General features: G+C 42.6%; 3 protein-coding genes and 1 pseudogene across 4 annotated transcripts; 1 reads left to right on the top strand and 3 right to left on the bottom strand.

Moving 5' to 3' along the window:
* Window positions 1-9,483: 9,483 nt before the first annotated feature.
* Window positions 9,484-10,501, bottom strand: LOC307200200 (olfactory receptor 13H1-like; the record flags this gene model as incomplete). Its single annotated transcript, XM_079948617.1, has 1 exon — window positions 9,484-10,501. The coding sequence occupies one exon, from the start codon at window positions 10,499-10,501 to the stop codon at window positions 9,569-9,571; it is 933 nt and encodes a 310-aa protein (XP_079804743.1). The 3' UTR covers window positions 9,484-9,568.
* Window positions 10,502-15,113: 4,612 nt separating this feature from the next.
* Window positions 15,114-16,831, top strand: LOC307201518 (olfactory receptor 10A7-like; annotated as a pseudogene). The gene is made up of 2 exons: window positions 15,114-15,298; window positions 16,237-16,831. The product of its transcript is annotated as an olfactory receptor 10A7-like (transcript).
* Window positions 16,832-19,850: 3,019 nt separating this feature from the next.
* LOC307200162 (olfactory receptor 6B1-like) lies at window positions 19,851-20,804 on the bottom strand (the record flags this gene model as incomplete). Its single annotated transcript, XM_079948576.1, has 1 exon — window positions 19,851-20,804. The coding sequence occupies one exon, from the start codon at window positions 20,802-20,804 to the stop codon at window positions 19,851-19,853; it is 954 nt and encodes a 317-aa protein (XP_079804702.1).
* A 3,283-nt stretch (window positions 20,805-24,087) lies between these two features.
* On the bottom strand, window positions 24,088-25,044 carry LOC307201517 (olfactory receptor 2AP1-like; the record flags this gene model as incomplete). Its single annotated transcript, XM_079950788.1, has 1 exon — window positions 24,088-25,044. One exon carries the CDS (start codon window positions 25,042-25,044, stop codon window positions 24,088-24,090), a length of 957 nt encoding a protein of 318 aa, XP_079806914.1.
* Between the last annotated feature and the right edge of the window lie 539 nt (window positions 25,045-25,583).

Raw genomic sequence — 25,583 nt, 5'->3', positions numbered from 1 at the left:
CCAGGCTCCCCTTTCTTCCTGGTGTCACGCCGATTTCCTTCCCCAGAGGAAGTGAGCTCTCTCTCCCTACTGGGTCCTTCTCCTGCATCGCTGCTGCGCCTTACCTCCTCTCCTGTCTCCGATGGCAGTTCCCTGACATCCACCTCCCCTCCAGAACCCCCCTCACCACCGGTCCGTTCCCTTTCCTTTGCCAGTGATGCGGGGAATCCCCGGAAAGAGCTCCCCCCATCCTCTGATGATTCAAATATTGCTCTCCACCTGCTGCTATCTCTTCCCACTGGGTAATCTTCCCAATCCGATTCCTCTCCCTCATATACCTCTCCTCCCTCCTCTTTGGAGGCCGGATACCCCATAAAATCCTCTTCATCATCTGTGGTGCTAAATTGCTCCTCCCAGAACCTCGCTAGTGGTTTGGGCTTCCTTGGGAACCTGCGGTGAAACTCCTCCTGGAGAAACTCATCCTTGATGGTTTCCGCAGGAACCCACATGTTTTCCGACTTGGGCTCCCCCTCCCAAGCCACCAAATACTCCACCTGTCTCCCTCTCCATCTGGAATCGAGTATTTCCGCAGCGTGACTTCTAAGCTCCCTCTCTTCCACCTGTGGGTGTGTGGGAACCTCTCTCTCTCGCCCTGGAAATTCCCATCCCTCCCGGTATGGTGAGAGTAAAGACCTATGGAACACCGGGTGTAGTTTCATGTTAGTCGGCAACTTGAGCCTAAAGGCCACGGGGTTCACCTGCTGTGTTACCTCGAAAGGTCCCAGTCGCCTTGGCCGTAACTTCTTGCAACCTCCCTTGAACGGTAACCCTTGGGTTGACAACCACACCCTGTCCCCAACCCTTATGGTCTCCCCTTCCCTATGGTGCTTATCTGCCTGCCTTTTGTACACTTCCTTGGCCCTTTCCAAGTTCATCTTAAGTTGTTGGTGTAAGGCTTCCATTTCTTCCACAAACTGCTCTGCCGCTGGTACACTCCACCTCTCCTCCCCTTCCCCTGGGAAGGCCCTGGGGTGACACCCATAATTGGCCATGAACGGGCTCATTCCCGTGGACACATGTTCCGCGTTATTATAAGCAAATTCGGCCAAAGCTAGTTTCTCCACCCAATCGTTCTCCCTCTCGCTGACATAGCAGCGTAAGTATTGTTGGAGTATACTGTTCGCTCTTTCCGCTTGCCTGTTGGTCTCCGGGTGCCTGGCCGTCGAGAAACTCACCTCGACGTGCAGCAAGCTCATGAGCTTCCTCCAGAACCTGGAAGTAAATTGCCTTCCTCTGTCTGACAAAACCCTCAAGGGGGCGCCATGCAACCTGAAGATGTGATCCACAAACAGCCTGGCTGTTTCCTCCGCCATCACCGCATGCGAGCAAGCGATGAAATGGCACATCTTCGTTAACAAGTCGACTACCACCATGACGACCGTCTTGCCCCTGGACTTGGGCAAATCGGTCATAAAATCTATGGACACCACCTCCCATGGTCTTTCCGGTGTGGGTAAGGGTTCCAGTAATCCCGCGGGTGCCGCCCTCTCCCCTTTTGCTCACTGACAGCGGTCGCACCCCCGTATATATTCCCGTACATCTTCCCTCACTCTTGGCCACCAGAACTGCCTGGTGACAAGCAACATGGTTTTGTGTTGACCAAAATGCCCCGCCGTGGGGTTGTCATGTAGTTGTTTGAGTACTCTTCTCCTCAAGTCCCCCTCTGGTATGTACAATGCTCCCCTGTAATACAGTGCCCCTTCCTTCTCCTCAAAACCCCCCTGGTTTCCTCCTGCGTCCCTGAGTTCCCTGATCTTGGTTTGGGCATACTCGTCGTCCCTCGTCAACCCTGCTAGTTCTTGTCTCCCTACCAACACTCCCCCCCACACCCATCGGTCCTCGGGTATCACATGTCGTACTTCCGGCGCTCCCTCTCCTTCCAGGTACTCCGGCTTCCGGGAGAGGGCGTCTGCTCTGACTTTTTCCTCCCCCGGTACGTACCGAATCTCGAAAAAGAACTTGGAAAACTCCTGAGCCCATCGCACCTGTCTCTGGTTGAGGACCCGTGCAGTCCTCCAGTATTCCAGGTTCTTATGGTCTGTGCACACCTGGATTTTGTGCTGCGCCCCTATCAACAAATGTCTCCAGCGTCGGAATGCTTCATAAATTGCAAGCAGTTCCCAGTCATACACTGTGTAGTTCTGTTCTGACTTGCTCAGCTTCCTCGAAAAAAAAGCGCACGGCCTCCAGTCGGACTGGTTCCCCCCCCGGCTGGAGCAGTACGGCCCCCACCGCTCTGTCTGACGCATCTGTCTCCAGCCTCATTGGCTTCTGCAGATCCACGTGCAAGAGCTGCTCTTCTGAAGCGAACACCCTCTTTAGCCTTTCAAAAGATTGCTGCACCTCTTCTGTCCAGACGAACTTCTTCTTGCTACTGAGACAATCTGTGATGGGTACGGTTAAGTGGGGGAAGTTTTTAATGAACTTCCGATAGAAGTTCCCAAACCCCAGGAACCTCTACACATCCTTCCGGGTCTTGGGGGTCTTCCATTCCAGCACCGCCTGTACCTTGCCTGGATCCATAGCTAGGCCTTTGTCTGACAACCTGTATCCCAGGAACTCGACCTCTCGGGCGTGGAATTGGCACTTCTCCAGTTTGACCCACAACTGGTGCTCCTATAGCCTCTTTAGCACTTCCCGGACGTCTCTGACGTGCTGCTCCTCATTCTCCGAATAAATTAACACGTTGTCTAAAAAGGCCATGCAATTCTTGTGCAGCAGGGGTCCCAAAATGTGGTGCATGAAAGATTGAAAACAGGCGGAGCCTGATTGTAATCCAAAAGGCATAACGAGGTACTCGAAGGCCCCCAGAGGGGTGAACATTGTGGTTTTCCATTCATCCCCCTCCCTCATCCTAATCAAATTGTACGCTCCCCGCAGGTCCAGCTTGGTGAAAACTTTCCCCTTCCTCACCCTGGTTAAAATATCGTCAATCCTGGGCATAGGGAAAGTCACTGGTTCCGACACCAAGTTGACGGCCCGGAAATCCACTACAAGTCTGGGCCGATTAGTGTCCTTTTTGTCCAGAAAGAACACCAGACTGCCTCCCACCGCCCTTGATTCCCTTATGAAACCTCTCTTCAGGTTCTTGTCAATAAACTCCCGCAACTCCTGCATCTCCCTGTCCGACATGGCATACAGTTTACCCACTGGCAGCTGAGCTCCTGGGAGTAGGTTGATTTGACAGTCAAAGGGCCTATGGGGGGGGTAGTCTATCCACTTCCTTCTCACTGAAGACATCTTGCAGGTCAGCGTATTGTGGTGGTACCTGTCCTTTCTCCCCCACTGCCATCCCTGCCACCCTGGCTACGGCCATCCTCGGGGTTCCCCCCCCCCCGTGGCATTGTTCCAAGCAGTGTGCTGACCCGAAAGAGACCGTCCGCTGGTGCCATGCCACTACTGGATCATGTAGTGCCAGCCAGCTCATCCCCAGTATGATTGGTGGTCCCACCAGTGTGGCTACGTGAAAGGCAATGGTTTCAGTGTGTCTGGAAACCCTCATTCTCATGGGGGGAGTCTGGTGTGTCACTTCCCCTCCCAGAAGTTCTCTGCCATCAATGGTCGTTACTTGCAAGGGACACTCTAGAGGCAGGATGTGGAGCTGGTGCTCTAATGCAAAATCCTTGCTAAAAAAATTGCAAGAACTGCCTGAATCCAGCAGTGCCTTCACCTTGATGGGGTGTCCGTTTGGGAGTTCTAGCACCACCTCTATGGCTATGGCTGCTCAGGGGGGTCTGGCTTGGGCACGTTTACTGGTTGCTGGCCTGGCTGCTGTGCCCGCTGATCGGCAGCCAAGCATTGGCTTTTCCCTGCTCCTTAAGCCCCTCCTCCTCACCTCCAGCCGCCCCCACCATTCCTTGCCATGCCTTCCTTTGAGGGCAGACCCTGGCAAAATGTCCTGGCTGTTGGCAGAGGAAACACTTCTTGGCTGTTTTCCCCTCCTTTCCCTCCTTCTTGCGAACTTCGATGGAGTTTGAAACCCCCCCCCCCCCCGGGCGCGCTCCTCCAATCTCCATTGGCTCCACTGGCTGGGAAGGTTGCTCTGGTATTTCAGGAATGCGGATGTCAGTCCAACGCTCCCCTCTCCCTTCCCGCTTCTCTAGAGCACGCACCTCTTGTCTTACTCCAATCGCAAGTGCAGCCTTAGTCAGCTGATCCATCGATTGTGGGCGGGGCGCGCGGGAGAGTTCGTCCTTTACCGAGGGGGCTAAGCCTTCCTCAAATAGCATCTGAACTGGTTCCGAACCCAGTTCCCACCCAAGTCTGTGGATGAGCATAGCAAACCGCGACCAGTACTCTCTGACTGATTGGCTCCCTTGTTTGCATGCCACCAACTCCCTGCGTGCCACGCTCTGCTCCACTTGACTGGAAAACATGAGGTCCATGGCGCTAAAAAACTTCCTCAGGTCCTTTAAGGCAGCATTCTCAGATGCCATTAAGGGTCTGACCCATTCTCTGGCACCGTCTTGAAGATGCCCTATCACATAGGCTACCCTCTCCCCATCGTCCACAAAGTCATCATACTGCAGGTCCAGCGCGTACTGCACTTCCGTCTTAAATGCATTATAATCTCTGGGATTGCCCCCAAACTTATGCACCAGTCCCGGTACCTTCCTTGCGATGGGGGTGGGTTTCCCCTGGGCATCCTGAGTCCGCCTTTCGTCTAGCCGCGCCGCTATTAGAGCCAGCTGCTGTTCCAAATCTCTGTTTCTCTCCTCCAGAGTTGGTCCTGCCCGTGCTCCCTCTCCCGTGCCTGCTCCTCCGGTCTGACTCATGATGCTGCCTGTCCTGCTCTCTGCACAAGCAACGTCAAAGACTGACGGATTGCTGTAATGGGAATAGGGGTTGCTCATGCGTAAGTGGCCTGCTGCTCTAGGCAACGTTGTCTGGCTAAACCTTTCCCTGGCTGGGCAGCCCTTACTCCGTGGCTGTGTCAGTCACTGGCAGAATCCATCAGTGGGCGTTTCCTGAACTTTTTCCAGCATAAAAGCTCTTTGACACCAAGTCTCCACCTAGCCTCCCTGCGCAGAAGCTTTTTGCGCAGAGTGGGCGTGCCCAGCGGAGGTCCTGTGCTCTCCCCGCTGGTCTCTGTGGAAGAGTCTTGGAGCCCTCTCTCCGAATCCTCCCAGGCTCCCCTTTCTTCCTGGTGTCACGCTGATTTCCTTCCCCAGAGGAAGTGAGCTCTCTCTCCCTACTGGGTCCTTCTCCTGCATCACTGCTGCGCCTTACCTCCTCTCCTGTCTCCGATGGCAGTTCCCTGACAATCATAATAAAATAATCATAATAACAGCCCCCCTCCCCATTTAACAGGCCATAGATTATTTAAAGAATGGGGGTTAAGAGAAATGCTTTTGCCTGGTGCCTAAAGACATGTAATGATGGCTCCATGTGAGACTCTCTGGGGGAAAATTCCACAGATGGGGAACCACCACAGAAAAGGCCCATTCTTGTGTTGTCATCCTCAGAACCTCTCGAGGCGCAGGGACATAGAGAAGAGCCTCAGATGACAAGCACAGGATCTGCGTCAGTTTGTATGGGGAGAAGAGGTCCTGAAGATATTGAAGTCCTGAGCCATGTAAGACATACTACATCAGCATTGCACTCTGAATTGGGCCCAATTATTAATTAGACTGTGTGATCCTTGCTGCATTCTCCAGAAGGATCCATAGTTGCCCTTCATTTTTAGTACCTCTTCCCAGTGTATCCATTAGCAAATTCTTATATTGATTAATAAAAAAGCATTCATTCAGGATCAATTCCATCATTTCACTGTAGTTAGATGGCATTTTTATATTTTCAAATGATACTGGGAAAATTTCCTTCTTTTGCTTGGAAGCTTGTGTGTGACCATCACTGTTTGCCTCCTTTCCTTGGTTTCAATTGACAATCATTCCACCTAGCTGCATCTGAAAGAGAGGAGAAATTTATCTTTTGAATATCAGTTATATTTTCAAGGAGCCTTTATTTCCATCTTAACACAACACAGTCAGGTTTCATAGTTTCAAATGTATTCAGTATTCTACGTCTTAGAATGGTCTTAGATTGGGGGCGGAGATATGAGAACATGAAGGTGCCATAGAATATGGATACTACAGTCAAGTGGGAAGCACATGTGGAGAAAGCCTTCATCCTGCCCCTTGCTGAGTGGATTCTTATGACACCATGTCCTTTGTGACATGTTACTTGCAAATGAGAAGTGGTGTCTGCTTATGTACGACTGAATGCTTCCTGTTGCCTGTCATGGCTTATGACAGACTCATAGCCCTTTCCAGACTCACTGCATTACATGTTAATCATGAACAAGAGATTGTGCATTCAGTTAGCAGCTAGAACATAATCAAGTGGCTTATTTTTAGGGGTTAGTGGGATCATCTTAAAATATGGCCCTGGTTGCGGGAAGGCCATCAATCCAGTTCTCCCCACCCTGGCGTGGGTGGAGTAATATCCTCACGCCAAGGTGGCACCACGATCATCCCAGGCCTCTTGGCCAATCATTTCGAGTGTATTGGCAAAGCAGTCATCGTGTTCCCACAGGGTTACATGCCTTCTGCGGGCCTTTGTCCTGCATTGTTTAAAATTTAGCATTGTATTTTCGGCCAAATTTATCCCTGGGGTGTCTAATAAAATTGCTGTTGCACTGTCTCAGTTTTGGATATACTTCTTCAGATTATTAGCACCAGAAGCACGATGGCTGCCCAAGCCTTTTGAAGACCACCTCTGGAACCTTGGAAGCATATATTGACGCAGGGAGTAGTCGCCTCCTTTGCCCCCTCTACTCAGGTCCTACCAGAAAGCTTGGGCTGATTTTATAGCCTTTCGTGTGAAGACATTGGCCATTGCCTTGGGTATTCCACCAACTACAGATCTAAGTTTGTCATTATCTCGCACATTTGTTCCAGCTGGGGTGGCCGGCCAAGACATTAAGAATTTAGTCTGCCGCTATTTCATTTTTTAGCAAATCAATATTTGTTTTTGACAGCACAGAGGGGTCCCTGCCTGGTCAAGGATTCCAGGAGGCTTCTGCAACTCAGGCCTCCTGGAGCTGGCCCATTCCTTAATCACAGTGATGGAACTCATTTAGCTAGGCACCAGTTTACCAGAGTGATGAGAAAGGCTATTCAGGCCTGTGGGCTTCCAGCGTCGGAATATGCAGCCCATTCTTTTTGAATTGGGGCTGCTATGACGGCAGTGCATTGGGGTCTGTCTGCAAGCAGAATTAAAAACATGGGTCGCTGGAAGTCCCATGCTTACAGGGGTTACATTTGGAAAACCCGTTAGTTTGGTGCCTAAATCATATGTTAGCAGCAGCAATGACAACATATCCCTGTGTCTAGGATGGTACAATACAACCTTGGAGGCTTGCTATCCACTGTCACCTGCCTCCTCTCCTAAAATTTTCCTCCTTGCCTCCCCACAACTATTGAATAAATGGGACCTGGCAGAAATCAGCAAGAGGGAAAGCTGAAAATGATCAAATCTCAGTCAGACTTTGAAGGGGGCTTTGGTTCAGCTTGAGAGAGATATATGAACTGCAGAAGGCCATTTCTGATGACCACTTCCCTGAATACATTTAAAGAAGAAAATAACCTTAATATATTTTCCCACTCAAGCAACAACTACATTATGAAGCAATTCTTAAGTTTCTTGGAATGCTATATATTCCCTGATGGGATTCAAAGTTAAGACCTAATTAGTGCTGTTGGGCTCTAGTGGGAAAATGTCTTTCTGCAGGAAATTAACAGTACTCTGCTTCATAGCTTCTTACTTTGACTTGGAAGAATATCAGGGTACATGATGGGACCTAACAGATGTTCAAATCTCAAAAAAGGCAAATTGGGAATACTTGAGCAGTAAACTCATGCCACTGTTATTGAGGTTCTCATCCAATTTTTTAAGGAAACAAAATATATTCATAGAACTATACTTGTATTTGTTTCAAGTCTGGGTTATAAATAATGTTGACACTAATACTCCTATTAATGATGCAATGATTTTAGATAGGTGAAATACTGTTTATGGAAGAAGATTTTGATAAGACAAGGCATATTAACCCATCAGATAAGTGTTTTGTCAAAAAAGAAAAAGTCAGCCGACCCACCCCCTGTTAGTTACCCGAAAGTGAATAAGCTCCCCATAGTGTGACTTGCCTAATTCCAGTTTTGTATCTCTCAAAATTCCCATTCATCTGAATTTTGTGACATAGGTCTCAATGCAAACAAAATGCATATATTAAACTGAGCATAAAACTGCATATATTAATACAAAATGCATTACATTTGCAAAATTGCTTGCAAAAATGTGTACCTTAGAGAAAATTGTATAGCAAATGAATTTATTAGGAGAAATTTGCACTAAATGTTAATGAAAAATTGTACATATGTTTAAGGAGAAATCACTGGGTTAAAGCTGACCAAAAGTCCAGAGGTAGCATGATTATCAGTTTACGATGGGGTGGAAGGTTCACAGGCTATGAAGGACTTGCTCACAAATTTATTGACAGCTGTATGAATTATGATAGCTGGGAAGTAGCAAGCAGAATATAAAATTAAAGAATGGTATAAAGAGGTGTGTGATATAGCTATTAATGATAAATTAACATGTGCCATTAAGATAAAATGGGGAATATGCAGGAGAAATGATTTCGAGGAGATATGGGAAATGTTTGTAGAATATGTACTGTTAAAATGGAAAGGGGTCAAACCATTGCAAGAGGTGTTGAAATTTTTGGAGGTTGGATAGTTATAATGGAATGGTCTCGGTGGTGGAGTTCACATTTTTATTCCTATTTATTTATGATTGTTTCTTTGTCAAAATAAGAATAAGAATAATAAGAAAACAAATACAAAAAGCTCTTTGAATAAAATTCTACATATGTACAAATCTATAAGAAAAATAAAATGCTAATAAATTTTCATGGATTTATTAGAAATAATAAACAAAACCACAGAAAGTGATGTAGAAATGCAGAGACCTGAACTTAAGACAGGAAAAAAATGATAACCACATCTACAGATTTGTCCATTCCTGACCCCTGTCAATATGGTCACTGGTCAGCGATGATAGTAGGTGTAGTCCAAAACATCTGGAGGCCACCATGTTGGCTACCCCCACACTAGATGAACATATGGAAAATGAAAGGACCTGGCATTATTATAACAGGAGATACAGAGGTTTTTCTATCCCTGTTCAGCAGCTACATTGTAGCCTGTTTTACAAGCTGGCTGCATCTGAGGGAAATGGCAGACATTAAAGCACACTCCATCAATTCAGCTGAAACCAATTGCTTGTCTCCTTTCCTTGGTTTCAATTGACAATCATTCCACCTAGCTGCATCTGAAAGAGAGGAGAAATTTACCTTTAGCATACCAGTCAGATTTTCAAGGAGCCTTTATTTACATTATACACAACACATTCAGCTTTCCTAGTTTCAAATGTATTCAGTAGCTGTTAAGGTTGTAATAATAACAGAAGCAATAACAGCAAGAGGCACAGAAATATTTCAATCCTCAATATGATCAAGGTATCTTTTTCATGAATCTACTTTCTTTCCCACAAGTCTTCTCAAGGCCCCTATAACTTCCTGATTTCTGAGAGTGTAGATTAATGGGTTTAACATGGGAGTCACACTTCCATAGAAGAGAGAAATTATCTTGTCTACATCTTTTGTGGTCTTAGTTTGGGGGCGGAGATATGAGAACATGAAGGTGCCATAAAATATGGATACTACAGTCAAGTGGGAAGCACATGTGGAAAAAGCCTTCATCCTGCCCCCTGCTGAGTGGATTCTTAGAATTGCCACAATTATGCGCAAATACGAGAAAAGGATAAAGCTAAAGGGACCAAGCAAAGTGACACTCCCAGTGAAGAACATAACCAGCTGGCTCAAGGAAGTATCTGAGCAAACCAGCTTCATAACTGCTTTGACTTCACATGTGAAATGATTCACCAAATTTTTCCCACAAAAGCGAGCTGGAATGGCATAAATGGGAATAGCCCCTAAAAATAAGCCAATTGACCATGTCCCAGCTGCTAACTGAATGCACAGTCTCTTGTTCATGATTAACATGTAATGCAGTGGGCTGGAAATGGCTATAAGTCTGTCATAAGCCATGACAGCCAACAGGAAGCATTCGGTCACTGCTAAGTAGGAACCACTACTCATTTGGAAGTAACACATGGCAAAGGACATGGTGGGTTTGTCCACCAGAAGATTTGCAATGGCTTGTGGGATTGAAGAAGATGCATAGCAAATGTCAAGGAAGGACAGGTTACTGAGGAAAAAATACATGGGATTGTGAAGCCGAGGATCAGTTGTGGTCACCAAGATTATAATAAAATTTCCCACTACAGTGATAGCATATACAACAATCAGGAAAACAATGAGTCCCATCCTTGTCTTTGGCCGACCAGAATAACCAATGAGGATAAACTCAGTCAATTCAGTCTCATTTTCTTCTCTCATATCCAGATTCAAATGTTATCTGCAATGACATACAAAAAAGAAAGAAAGAGAAAGGGACCTCATTTTGTAATATTTGCATGGTATTTTGCTAGAAGGTTAAGGAAAGTATGGTACTGTAATAGTGAGAACAGATTACTGATAAGTTTCTATTTGTTCATTATCAGCTATTAGCAAATCTAAGGAAATGGTGTTGCACACTTGCTTTGGAGAAATTCAAACCCTTTAATGTTTTCTGTATTGAAGATTCTTGCACTGAGCATAGGGCGGGGTGAGCCTAAAGGATCCCTTTTGGCAAGAAAAAGATGAGGAATAATGAAATCATAATAATTTCCACTATGATCAATTACAAAAATAATACTCAGAAACTTAGACTCTCTCTAATAGAGCAACTTCACTATTACACAGAATTTAAGAATTTTGTGTCCTACATTTAAATAACTGTGAAACAAACATATGCTCATTTTCATGGATAAACCATTTAGAGAAGCAAGGGTGACATTTTCTCCTTTCTGAATTTCAAAATAAATGCAATTGTTTCTTGAAAGCTCCTGTATTCTTGGCCATCCTTCGGATTTGGCACACTGAGAAAAATACAGGGCTGCAAAAGATATAGCTAAGTAGAAGAAGCTGCTCCTTCTCCCCCCGACCCCACACACATTATGCATTCTTCTAAGCAATACAAATGAACCAGATCAGATTGGAGGAACAGTCAGAGTTCCAGATCAAAATTCTCCAAATATTTCTTTAACTGCAATCATTTGTTAAGATGGGGTAATGACAATAAAACTAACATAGCAAAGTTTAAAACATCTAATACCTTTAAGTGCTTTGGTCTTTCCAAACTTCCTGAATGTCCTTTGTCAGCATTTGGAATTAAACTGAGATGCAGGACTCTTCAAACTGTACTGGAATTCTAATAAGCCTTCAGTGTATTGGATGAGAAGGACTGAAATCATTCCAATAAAAAGCAAGTTGTCAGTTCACTATTCAAAAAAATAAAAATATGGAATATGAAGAAGGATTCATGTTACATGAATCTCTGAAAGATAACGCACTAAAACAACACAGGATAGCATCTTTATGTATGCAATGCTCTAGATATAGTAGAAACATTTCAGGAGGCATAGATTGCTATTTTGTTCCCATGAAAACTTGGAACTGAAAGAGGACTCTAAGTGTTTTAGTTAGCTCAATTAGATGGGCAATATTTTAAAACCACTTTCTCCATAATTCTCAGTGGTGGCATAATCCCGGGAGCATCAGTGATTCAGCACTCCTAGGGATGCCACATAAAAAGAAAAACATAAGATATAGCACAATATACACATCATCATAATAAAATAATCATGATAACAGCCCCCATTTAATGGGCCATAGATTATTTAAAGAATGGGGGTTAAGAGAAATGCTTTTGCCTGGTGCCTAAAGACATGCAATGATGGCTCCATGTGAGCCTCTCCGAGGGAACATTCCACAGATGGGGAGCCACCACAGAAAAGGCCCATTCTTGTGTTGTCATCCTCAGAACCTCTCAAGGAGCAGGGACATAGAGAAGAGCCTCAGATGACAAGCACAGGATCTGGGTCAGTTTGTATGGGGAGAAGAGGTCTTGAAGATATTGAAGTCCTGAGCCATGTAAAATATAGTACAGCATTGCACTCTTAACTGGGCCCAGAAACTAGTTGGCAGCCAGGGCAATTTGGCTTAAAGCTTAAACCATCTTGTTCTAATGAGCAACCATTTGGCCATCAAATTTTGCACCAGCTGAAGTTTCTGAACTGAATTCAGAGGCAGACCCATTTATAACGCATTATAGTAATCCAATCTAGAGGTTTACAGAGCACAAAGCACAAATGTTAGGCTGTCCTTGTCCATAGAGCTAAAGCTGATAGAAGGACCTCCATACCACCAAAGCCTCAGATGTTAGTAAAGGATCCAAGAGCAAACCCAAGCCATGTACCTGTTACTTAATAGGAAGTGTAACCACCTCAAGAGCAGGCAATCTCCCATCCATCTTGTCTAGAGAACCACCCACTAACAGTGTCTCTGTCTTATCTGGATTGAGTTTCACTTTATTGGTTCTCTTCCAGACACCTGTCCAGCCTATCCACTGCCACACCTGTAGATGAAAAGGAAAAATAGAGCTGTGTGTCATCAACACACTCCAAAACTCCGGATGACTCCACCCAGCAGCTTCATATACTGTAGATATTAAGCAACATGGGCGATGGAAATGAACCCTGAGGAACCCAACATTGAAGGCTCCTTGGTGAAAAAATAAAAAATAAAAATCACCTGCTGAAGATGACCATCCAAATAGGAACAGAACCATTTAAAAGCATGGTCACCCACCCCCAATTTGGATAGCCTCTCAAAGGGAATACAGTAGTTGATGGTACTGAAAGCCACTGATAATTCAAGAAGGATTAACAGGGATACATTGCACCTGTCTCCCAACAGAGGTCAACCAGGGATGTTTCTGTGTCAAAGCCAGGCCACATCCTAGTTGAAATGGATCTAGAAAATGGGTCTCCTCCAAGAGCGCCTGGATCTTAATCATGACAGAATCATAGTATAAAGAAGGGCATGTTATAAGTTAGTGTGACTTGGAAGTTCAAAAAGAAAGGGAAGAAATTCAGGTCTCAACAGGTGTTTAGTCTAAGGCAGCCTTTCTCAACCTGTGGGTCCCCAGGTGTTGTTGGACTACAACTCCCATCACCCCTAGCTAGCAAGGCCAGAGCTCAGGGATGATGGGAGTTGTAGTCCAAAACATCTGGGGACCCACAGGTTGAGAACCGCTGGTCTAAGGGCTAATCCACACTTACCTTGCCTGATCATCCACACCCCCCCCCCCATCCAGCGTTCTGCCCACAACTGAAGGAGATTATGATATTGTGAATGAGGTGTTTCCCATTTCTTACCTGAATTTCAAAACTCCAAGGAAGGACATTAAGCTTAGACAAATTATGGTGGAGGCAAGTGTGTGAGAGAGTGGGAGAAAGGAACATGTAAAGGGGACAACATTAACTAGGAGGATAATCACAGGTTTCTATGCAAAGCATTGTGTGTGTGTACAAGTGAGTGGTGGGACCATGCCTCTGTCAGAGGATACACAATTGACATTTAATGGGATGCTCCATGTCCTTGTCTTCCTGGCTCTTACAATGAAATAATTGCATTGTTGTTTTCTGTTTCTATTACAAAGGGAAAAGGGGGAGAGGGAGGATTCCCCAGCCTAATTCTCCTGTGTGACAACCAAAACATCCTAGTAGAAGTCACTAAGGGACATAGTGACCTATGATACCTTTATATATATATAAAAGGGGAAATATTACAAATTGGGTGGGTGAAGAGATGGCATGTCTTCCAGAAGAGATCAAAACCTACGCAGGGCATTCCTGCATATAATGCAGTGCTGAATGGAAAACATAATTGTGAGTATAGAAACTAGAAGGACCTGAGAGCATGAGAAAGCTGAGCCTAGCATAAATGGATATTTAGTTTGCTTCAGTATGGAGTTCTGCTGCACAGTGTTCCAGCCAGCCCATGAGCTAGGCTCTCTTGTCGAATTTGAATCTGCCCCATTTTCATCCCACACAACAGAGAGTCAGCATTGCCATCATTGAACATCTTTTTCTGTCATTGGGGTGCTTCCTGTTTTCCTTTTTGCTGGTTTCTTTATTTTTTACCTTTTTTCTATTACTACAAATTTGCCCCTCAGCATGCTGCTGCATCCCCCCCCCCCACTCAGGTAACAATCCTTATGCAGTCAAAATATCACCACCACAAGAGAGATACCGCCAGGCTTGGGGGCACTCCAAAATTTGCAGAAATACAAAAGTCTTGGGAGGGGGAATCAGACCCAAATGAATTCAGTATTAGTATATATGATGTCGATATGTAAAGTAGCTGTGCTTGTGTGTATCTAAAAGCATGAGACATGTGGAAAAGGAAGCAGATAGACTTTCCTAAGATAGAGAGGACAACACTTCTTTCATTCCTGAAGATCGGGCTGATGGACCATAGGAGTAAGGATTCCCTAGATATCTATATGTGTATATAGTTTTAGTTCCATTAATGTTCAATTGTTTTTTCTAATTATTGCTTTTATTATGTTTTTAGTAATTGTTGATTTTATCTTTAAGCTGCCTTGAGTCGGGTCAGTGGAAAAGGCGGGGTATAAATAAACATATAATATTTTTAATAATTATACTAATAACTGACTTGTTATTCATGTTGGCTGGGCCAATCCCAAGCAGAAGGCATTTCCATGTATGCAAATAGAGGCAGGTACCTCTGATTTCTGTCTTTTCTCCCCTCATTTCTCCCACATTAAATGCTTTTTTGGAGGGTAACTCCAACTCTAAGGAGAAAATTTTCAGAGGCTTCAACTGCAACATATTGGTAGTAAAGCCTCATTCTATCCGTTGATTTCCATCTGCGGTTTTTGGGAAGATAAAGAACTGGCCACAATCCACCAGCCACCTAAACATGCCTATTGGTTTCAATTAATTTAGGTGTACTTAACTCTGTTCCAGTGTTCCCACACTGACAACAGACCTGGTGGCAGCTATTATTTATGTTCCTGCTGTTTCCTCTATATTAACTCCGCATGGCATACCTAACCACATGGAATGGGACCTCAGTCACTGAATTTTTGCTACTCGGATTCTCAGATACCCCTGAAATGCAGCCCTTCCTGTTTGCTTTGTTTTTGATCTTCTACATGGTTACACTTGCTACCAATTTCTTACTTTTGATCACTGTATCAACAGATCGTAGCTTGCACACACCCATGTATTTCTTCCTGGGTAACCTTTCCTTCCTCAAGATCATCTATACATCCAACATTGTTCCCAGGATGCTAACCAGTTTGATCTCTGAGGAGAAGACCATTTCTTTTATGGACTGCATGATTCAGTTTTATTTCTTTGGATCACTGGGTGGCACTGAATGCCTTCTCCTATCAGTGATGTCTTATTGTGGTTCGAGGACCCGACCCCCGCGAAGTGAAATGAAGACACAGGGACACGTGATATAAGGTTAATGGGCTAGAAAAGGCCACAACTTTATTGATTACAGCAATGAAAAGGTATTGGCTTAGGCATTGGATCGCGAAACAAGTGGGTTTATTCACCAGGGGTTCATCACCTGTTGATGCTAATCCAACTATAGGCTCACCCCTGATGTCACGGAGGGTCGTGCCATGGCCTCCCGCAAAGCAGGCTTCGGACGGAATACACGACCGCCAGATTCCTTTAATGGAATACCCCTAGAAATTGAAGGCATAGGCGATGGCCACACCTAGCACTTCGACACACCACAACACATTATTCCAATGCCTAACCTACCCACCAATACCACAAAAAGTTGTGACGATTGCTACGAGGTAGGCGAAAAAACCAAAAAGCCTAATGCCAAATGGAAAAACTCCTACCAGGCCCCCCGGGCAACCGGGGCGACCAACCTAAGGTCCATAGCAAGGCCAATGACCTAAGCCCTAACTCAAAGGGAGTGGAGGGTGGGTGACTCGCACAGGACGACGAAGAGAAATGAGGCCGGGGAGAGGCTGGTGCTGCAGCATAAAGGCTGCTGGACACGCCCCCCATGGCACCTGGTTGGACGGCCACCGGGGGGGCGTGAGCGCCAGCCAGGTGAGCTGGAGGCAGGGGGCAACGCCCCCTGCTAGGAGCGGTGTTCGGGCTCCTGCCCACAACCACTCCCCTCTCTTTCAGGGAGGAGAGTCTTTATCGCTATATCGCCATATGCAACCCTCTCCACTACACAACTGTTATGAACAGCAACATGTGTGTTTGGCTGGCTGCTAGCTCTTGGATCAGTGGCTTTCTGATAACCTTAATTACAGTGTTGCTGATGATAAGCTTGACCTTCTGTGGGCCCAATGAAATCGATCATTTCTTTTGTGATTTTTCTTGACTGCTGAAGCTTGCTTGTTCTGACACGTACCTGTTTGAAAAGACTTCTTTCATTCTTTCTTCCAGTCTAACATTGATCCCATTCCTACTTATGGTTGTGTCTTACACCTATATATTGTCAGCTGTTATCAAACAAGCTTCTGGCACCAGGTCTAAAAAGGCCATTTCCACCTGCTCCACTCACCTCATAGTAGTTACAACTTTCTATGGGACGCTGATTACAATGTATGTTGTTCCTGCTGCTAAACACTCTGTAGACACAAGCAAGATCTTCTCAATCTTCTATACTATTGTGACTCCAATGATTAATCCCCTCATCTATAGCTTGAGGAACAAGAAGGTACGTGAAGCCTTGAAAAGGCTTGTAGATGCAGAACTTGTATTCTGGAAGTAGCAGAAATGGATAAATGTAATGAAGCAGGTCAAGTTTGAACTCTTACTAATCTATTTATGGAAGGAGAAGCAAGCATGTAGGCATCCAGATATTGTTGGACTCCAGCTCCCATCAGCCCCAGCCAGTACTGCTGATCGTAATGGATGATGAGATTTGTAGTCCAGCAATATATGAAGATCTACAGGTTAGCCACCTGCAATTTCCCAGAGCTATTTGCCTATTATGGAGCATATAATGTAACAACTAAATGACAGCAGGCACAGGTAATAATTGAGAGATGTCAGGGAAGTATAGGCAGTGAAATCCAAAGAGAGAAAAGGGGTTGGGGAGAACAAATTGTTCATCAGAATTATGGAACCCAGTAAATGAGTTGGAAATTGAACTGTGGTATGGAGGGGCAGTTTGAATCTGGGGGAGGTGGGAGGAACAGCAAAGAAGCCATACAAGAATCAGAAATAATTGTAGAAATATAGCTCTGCCCCAATCCACAAAAGTCACTTTCGCCACACCCCATCACAGACCTTTCTCCTCAGTATCATCCATCAAGCCTGCTTTTATCACTCCTTTCCCTAATCTTGTTTGCAAGTAGACTTTGGAGCGGAAATATGATTGCTAGGAAAGAGTGACATGGAAATTAGAACATCCAGCAGAGACTCCCACAGTATTCTGGTTTGAATGTATCTGCCAGTTTAGGAGCTTGCTAATAAGAATGCTTCATCATGGAAGGTGGACAGGGAGAAGGTTACCTGATTATGATGTTTGTTGGGGGGGTAGAAATGATGACTGTATAGAATCACCCGGAATTCCATCAAATCCAGGTACTGCTGCTAATTGTTCCTAGCAGAGGGCCTTCTCGGTAGTGGCGCCCGCCCTGTGGAACGCCCTTCCAGCAGATGTCAAAGCGATTAACAACTACCTGACATTCAGAAGACATCTTAAGGCCCTGTTCAGGGAAGTTTTTAACGTGTGATATTTTATTGTATTTTTGCTTTCTATGGAAGCCGCCCAGAGTGGCTGGGGAGGCCCAGCCAGATGGGCGGGGTATAAATAATAAATTATTATTATTATTATTATTATAGAAAGATTTTGGTCTATCATTTTCACAGGTTTCTGATAGCATATCAGTGTATCTGAAATGTTTTAGAATTATCTCAGTTTTATTGGTGTTTAATATGAATATATTTCCATTAGTTAAGCTATATTATATTTGTATACCTTTATTTATTTATTTATTTATTAAAAAACTAACTGTTCCCATTAGTAAACATATTATATTTGGACAGCTCCATCATTTTGCTTTATTATTCTATATACAGAATTATGCATACCTTCTATTTTTAACATCAGTGCACACTTCACTTACCATTGCATGTTTCATGATACCTTCTTCTGTATAACTTAAATATTTTTAAAATAAACAAAGTAAGAAGCCCCAGTTATTTCAAGGAGTAAGTCAATGTGTTGAGATTCCTGCATTGCAGAGAGTTGGACTAGATGCTTGAGGTTCCTTTCAACTTTACAATTCTATTATTCTTATAGCCATGTAAATAGACACATAAATGAGAAACTTATATGGAGTGAAATTTGCAATGTTCTGAATTTTGCAGTGCAGTTCCCACATGAAGAAATGTTGACAAAAATACATACACATGTACAGTAAAATTCATGCATTTGTGACATTAACATACAAAAATGCATTATATTAGGGAACATTATTTTCCAAAAATGTGTCTCTTAGGCAAATATATATACAGACATGATGGATTTTCATGAGGGCTGTTTTATAATGCAAACTGATGTGGACATGTGGTAAATGAATATAATTAAGATTAGAATAATGAGAAATGGAGAGAAATTGAAATGGACAGATTCATACATCCCAAATGGTGACTTAACATTTTAGCTACTGCAGCACAAGTCATATTTATTTATGTGCAGTTACCAAATACATTGAACAGGGATGAGAGGATTTCATTCAACTTGATATTTTTGTTCTTTTGGTCCATTCTTTCCATCTTGTTTCATAGATTCAATTGGGGGAATTTTATTTCCTTTTATGAATGCATCAGGCAAAGTTCCAAACTAAGATTTAAAACTGCCATATCCATTAAAGATCCACAATGGAAAAGAGGCTCTTCTTAACCTTTTCACTTCATGACATTGTATCACTGCCCACTATGCCTCAAACATATTTTTCCCATCTCAGAAAAAAAGAAAAGAAAATCCTTTTTCTAATGGCATAAAATCGTAAGGTGCATTTTCAGCAAACCAAATAGCAGGCAAGTAAAGGACTAAAGTCCTTTAGAAAGTTAATTTTCCATTCCAGTTAACATACCTTATTTAATAATTCCATTTGCAAAAGCTGGAAATAAACATTTAAAAATCCATGTGTGGATTTTTTGTTAAAGCCACAAGAGGAATGAAACAAATTTGAAGGGGGAGACTCTTTATCAGAATGTATATAGTGAAGTTATAAGAATGTCTCCTGGTAACTGTTTCTGTGTTCAAAATCTCTTCAAAAGGAAGCCAGTTTAGATCATTAGTGGCAATGGAGACCGCCTCTCAGTTCCCTGACGCAACAGTGAACTGGTAGACTAGGATTGAAAAACTTCAGCCCTGGAGGTCCATGGCAACCCTCCAGACATCCATTTTTGGTTGTTGGGATTCTTCCCAGACTACACATCTCCTCAGGGATGTGACCCTTCTATAAGTGTGTTTGCCTGGTTAAAATGTGATCTCAGAATATGATAATGCCTCTTAATTACTTGGATGGAGGATGGACAAATAAGTGGGAATGTCTACAACCCTCTGATTTTCAATGGCTGAAATGTAGCCTATGTGCAAAGGTAAAGAACACATCTACTTTTTCATTCAGTTTGGGGTCGGTCCTCCCCATCACTGAAATGTGGCTTAAAAAGATCCACTAGATCTAATGCAGATGAAATTAATATATATCAATGGTGAAGTCCACACATTAAGTCAGTGGTAGTGAGAAGGTTTCCCCTTTCCTCTAAAAAATTTAATAAGTTCTCTGAAACACCTGGAATGATTTTTTAATTGCTTCCTTTACCTCTTTGTTCCTCAAGCTGTACACAAGGGGATTGACTAGTGGGGTGAGCAAAGTGTAGAAGAGAGAAAAGAGTTTCTTCAAGTTACTCAGTGAACTGATATTTGGTAAGACATAGACTATCATCAGGGAGCCATAGAAGCAAGCAACCACAGTCAAGTGAGAGGAACATGTAGAGAATGCTTTTTGTTTACCAGTGGTGGATGGGATTCTTAAAATGCTCTTGATGATGAAAATGTAAGATGTCACAGTTATGATAAAGGGTGCCAGTGTACCTATGAAGGATATTATGAAGGCTGTAGTTTCAACCAGATTGGTATCATTGCATGAAAGTCTTATCATTGGGATCAAATCACAGAAGAAATGATTGATTTTGTTGGGTCCACAGAATTGTAGCTGAGATACCAAAAATATTATGAGACTGATAAACAGTGATCCACTGATCCATGATCCAGCAATAAGCATGATACAAATTCTCCCATTCATGAGCATTACATAATGCAATGGTTTGCAAATGGCTAAGTAACGATCATAAGACATCACTGCTAGAAAGTAACATTCTGTAGTTGCGAGATAACCAAAGAAATACAGCTGGGCAAAGCATCCATTAATAGAAATGGTTCTGTCCCCAGTCAGAAAACTGACCAGCATCCTTGGCATGATGGTTGAGCTGTAGCAAGTCTCCAGGCAGGACAGGTTTCCCAGGAAGAAATACATGGGTGTGTGAAGATGCTGATTGAGGACTACTAGAATAATAATGAGAATGTTTCCAGCCATGGTCACAAGGTAGATAGGAAGAAAAAGTATGGAAAACAATGTCTGTAAGTCCTCACTATTAAAGTCCAAGAGGATGAATGCCACAGGAGCTGTTTGGTTTTCCTCTTCTGTGTTGACATTCAGTTTCATCTAAGTAATATCAGATAATATTAATGAATATTTAGGTTTGAATATGTGATTGAGAAGTTACAGCCTGTTAGCTGTATTCAGATCAAACGTGATGAAATCAATGGACTTTTTATTATTATATTAACCTTCTATTGTTTTCTCTTCAAGAAGTGCAAGGTAATACACATTCTTCTCCCACCAGCTTCTATCCTCACCTTGTGAGGTTAGGATAAGGGGAAGCAAGGATTTGAAACTGGATTTCCCCAGGCATGATGTTCTAATCACTACTCCATTCTGGATTTCAAGACTAACTTAAGCCCCATTGATTTAAAAAATCCAGCAATGGTTTCTGGTGTATGTCTATGAAAGTTAAGCAAACCCACCATAACTCTTTTTAACTATGTTATGAAACTAAGAATGCTTTACATGTAAGTTCTTTTCTAAAGTTTCTAACAGTGATGGGCCACTATGGCTCCACTTATGTTATTGGACTACAAGTACCATTACTCTTGACCATTGACCATGATGACAATGTATAGTGAGAGCTGGAGTTCAAAATCTGGTTTGCAGTATTATTATTTTTCAAAAAAATTGTTGTTCCAGTAAAAATCTGTAGCTTGATCATTTTCCTAGGCCTGTTTTACAGATACTGAAGTTCTCTCAGAAACTCAGGAAGTTGCTAGCCAGCTCATCCTTCCATGGCAAAGAGGAGGAACAAAATTTATAGTCACAAGTATTTGACTAGAAATCCTGTCTACTAAGATGTACATCCTACTGAACTTAGTGTGGCTTGCTTTCAAACATAGTGTTTATAGGATTACAATCTTAAAAGACTGAAAGCTGTCATGTTACCATAGATATATCAATCTAAAATGTAGAATCCAAAAAGAAGTTATTTAAGTGGTGATATCTGGATAACATAATTAGATTTTTCTTTCGTATACATGAGTTCAGAACAAAATGCATTATATCAGTGAAGAGACATAGGGAACTCCAACAGGCATATTTTAGGGTTTGCAGAACAAATAACAGCTAGAATGCTTTTAGGGCCACTGTGAATGGGGTCAGGTGTGAAATGGCAAGTCCTAAATCTTAAGTCCACTAAGTGGGCTGCTGACAAGCCAAAAAGTAATATGTCCCTCTACAATGACAACTCTTTCAGCTCTGCCTTAGCAGTTGTGGGTGATAGATCCCTCATTACATGATTCCAGTGTACAAGAGACTGGATTTGCCTATTATATTTTCATACTCGTTTTCAGATCTTTTACATTAAACTGACACATTAATGCATTGAACTAAATGGACATTACAAAATCCTAAGCACTTTATTTGGATTGTGTAGCAGAGCTCCAAATTGGTGCTAAAAGCTTTATTTCCATGGATCCTTACCTTAACATCAGAACACATTAGATGATGAATCCCATAAAGTTCTGGGAATGTCATCCTATTACTGACAATCACTCAAAACATCCATCTAGAAAATGTCCTTGCATGTTTGACAATTCTCTGTTTATATTGAAAATATGAATGTCTCTTCTTGGTTAATGTCATCCATTGCCAAATATATCTTATATATAATGTTATATAATGCACCTGAAAAGTCTCACTAATAAATGGAAGAAACATTTCAAAATCATTTGGGACATCACCGACTCCCCCCTGATCAGTGGGTTACCTTAATGATTGCAAATTCTCTGTAGTTTTTCCCCCCTGAGGTCAAGAGCTATGAAGAAATTCACTAGAAAAATAATCCCTGCCAGTAAATCAGAGCTCTATATGATTTTGTATATTTTTTCCACTTTTCCTTTATTTTGCAAGTTGCAAATCCATCTACCAGCACTGAGATCGCCACTCAACCCAGTGTCTTGTTACAATCAAGACAGTGAATACATTATAGTGTAATGCATGTTAGCAATTCCCGGGAAACATGTCATGTCTGGGGCCTTGCTCATTCTTCCGCTTGCTTTTAACGAACTTCTTCATCATACCTAGCTTTGAGATGAGTCAATCTTCACTTCATTAACTTTGTCTTTTAAGTGCCTAAAGACTCTTTGCAATGTTTTCCTGAAAAAAGACTAACAGGCCTCTGCAAAATTAATTAACATTGAAATGGATACACAGGGAGGTAATTTATTTGTAAATATTTGTTAAACCATCATTTGATGGCTGATATATGAACTTTTACTGTGTGCTATAATCAGTGCTTTTTTCTAGGGGTACGCAGGGGTACGCATACCCCTAAACCCCTTAAGTATACACTTCTGGGCTTGCTGCGTTCATAACCCGAAAGTTACGTATCCAGAGCAGTATGTAACTAAAGGGTCCACTGTACTTTTGTCCATTTACTGTATTTATTTCCCTTGATTTGAACTATAAAATGGTGCTTTTCTTGAGTCAAAATGAGAGTACCCCAAAACATTTTTTTAGGGGGGAAAGTGCAGGCTAGAATATATTCTCTTAAAGCAGGGTGAGGAACCTCAGGCCATGTTTACTCTCTAAGTTCCAGGCACACTTTCCGTCCAGGTCATACCTTCACTTGTCTTGCTTCATACCCTCCTCCAGTTCCTGGAAGGTCTCCCTGAACTCTAATAAAGCCCCTTGCCTGCTGGATTTGAGAGATGTCCCTGAAGAAACATCTGGCATTTATGAAAAAAGTCCCCCCGCTTTAGTTTTAAAAAATGAATAGCCAATGTGGCTGGTACTTAGAACAATAGAAACACAGAAATATAAAGTTGGAAGGGGACCTAATGTTGGATGGTCATCTAATCCAGCCCCCTGCAGTGCAGGGATCTTTGTTTGAATGCCAAGAGGAAGCTTAACTAAATAACAATTAAAAAGAGACTACTTTCCAGAGTCCTGTGTCCAAAGTGTAGACCAATACAAAATATATAAAAAGTTTCTTTATTAGACACCAGACACCAGAAACATTGATACTGAGGATATAGAATGGTATCTACTTGATTTCTTATTATGCAGTTTCCCCCATTTCTCCCTAAATTTCAATGAATTCTATGAAACACCTTGAACACTTTTTTTCTTGGCATGTGCTTTATGCCATTGTTCTTCAAACTGCATATAAGGGGTTGACCAAATGGTCTAAGGCATATATTGTGGTTGGAAGAATGCCTCCTGATAGTTGTGTCAGTGTTTAATGTCTTTTCAACTTGAGTGTCAACAAGAGCTACAAAGCAGACAATTGTCCAGGATCCTGCCTCTAAAATTATGATTTAACAACATGCATTAATATCACTTCCTTTATTAGTCAGCATAAAGCATTCACATTATGAAGGTAGAAAGTTTTTCCTTAATAATAATGCCTCTGAAGCATCTTGCATGGTTTTTTAATTGCTTCCTTTACCTCTTTGTTCCTCAAGCTGTACACAAGGGGATTGACTAGTGGGGTGAGCAAAGTGTAGAACAGAGAAAAGAATTTCTTCAAGTCACTCAGTGAACTCATGTTTGGTAAGACATAGACTATCATCAGGGAGCCATAGAAGCAAGCAACCACAGTCAAGTGAGAGGAGCATGTAGAGAATGCCTTTTGTTTACCAGTGGTGGATGGGATTCTTAAAATGTTTCTGATAATGTAAACATAAGATGACACAGTTATGACAAAGGGAGCCAGAGTACCTATGGAGGATAGTATGAAGGTTGTAGTTTCAATCAAATCAGTCTCATTACAGGAAAGTCTTACCATGGGGGTGAAATCACAGAAGAAATGGTTGATTTTGTTGGGTCCACAGAAATTCAGTTGAGACATGAAGAATATTATTGGACTCATTACCAGACACGCAATGATCCATGGTCCAACAATCAGCAGAATGCAGATTCTGTCATTCATAAGTATTGTGTAATGCAATGGTTTGCATATTGCTAAATAGCGATCATATGACATCACTGCTAGTAAGTAACATTCTGCAGCTGCAAGAGACCCAAAGAAATACAGCTGTGTAAAGCACCCTTTAATAGAAATAGTTCTGTCTCCAGTCAGAAAACTGACCAGCATCCTTGGCATGATGGTTGAGCTGTAGCAGGTCTCCAGGCAGGACAGGTTTCCCAGGAAGAAATACATGGGTGTGTGAAGGTGTTGATCAGTAACCACTAAAATAATAATGAGGATGTTCCCAGCCATGGTGACAATGTAGATAGTTAGGAACATTATGGAAAATAACATCTGTAGGTCATCATTGTTAAAATCTAACAGAATAAATGCCACAGGAGCTGTCTGATTTTCTTCTTTCTCATTGACAGTCAAGTGCATCTAAAGGATAATAGATAGCAATTAGGCATGAATATTTGTTTCCTCAGGATCCTCAGAAGATTAGTTTATGACTTAGAGCAGACTGATTGAAATATATTGCTTTACCTCCAAGGAGTACAGCTGCACTCTTACACTAACCACCACAACATTCTGTGTCTCATGACCAACTTTCCCCCCTTTATTTCAAAGGCTCTATTTTTGTTTTGTGAGTATATCGAGTATTAACTAGGAAAAATTAAACAAGAAATCTTTTGCAAGAATATATAGCAAAATTCAGTATGACAATAAAATAATGCGTGTATGTGAAAGAAGTGGGTGCAACAGATGTGGGGAGCCTGCGGCTGTCCATTTGGGATTCGACATTTATTCATGATGGCCACAGATTCCTAATTCCTGGTTTTCATTGGTCTAATTGTTTTGCTTTAGTTACAATAAAGCTCATTCCGTTTACTCTCTCAGGAGCTCACACACTTACTCCCTAGTAGTGATGTTGGAAGATTCTGTTGAACACAAAAAATCAAGCGCATTTCCTTATGTTG

This window comes from Podarcis cretensis (genome assembly GCF_951804945.1).
Source record: "Podarcis cretensis genome assembly, chromosome: 13".
Taxonomy (NCBI): domain Eukaryota; kingdom Metazoa; phylum Chordata; class Lepidosauria; order Squamata; family Lacertidae; genus Podarcis; species Podarcis cretensis.
This window is presented reverse-complemented; position numbering and strand designations above follow the sequence as displayed.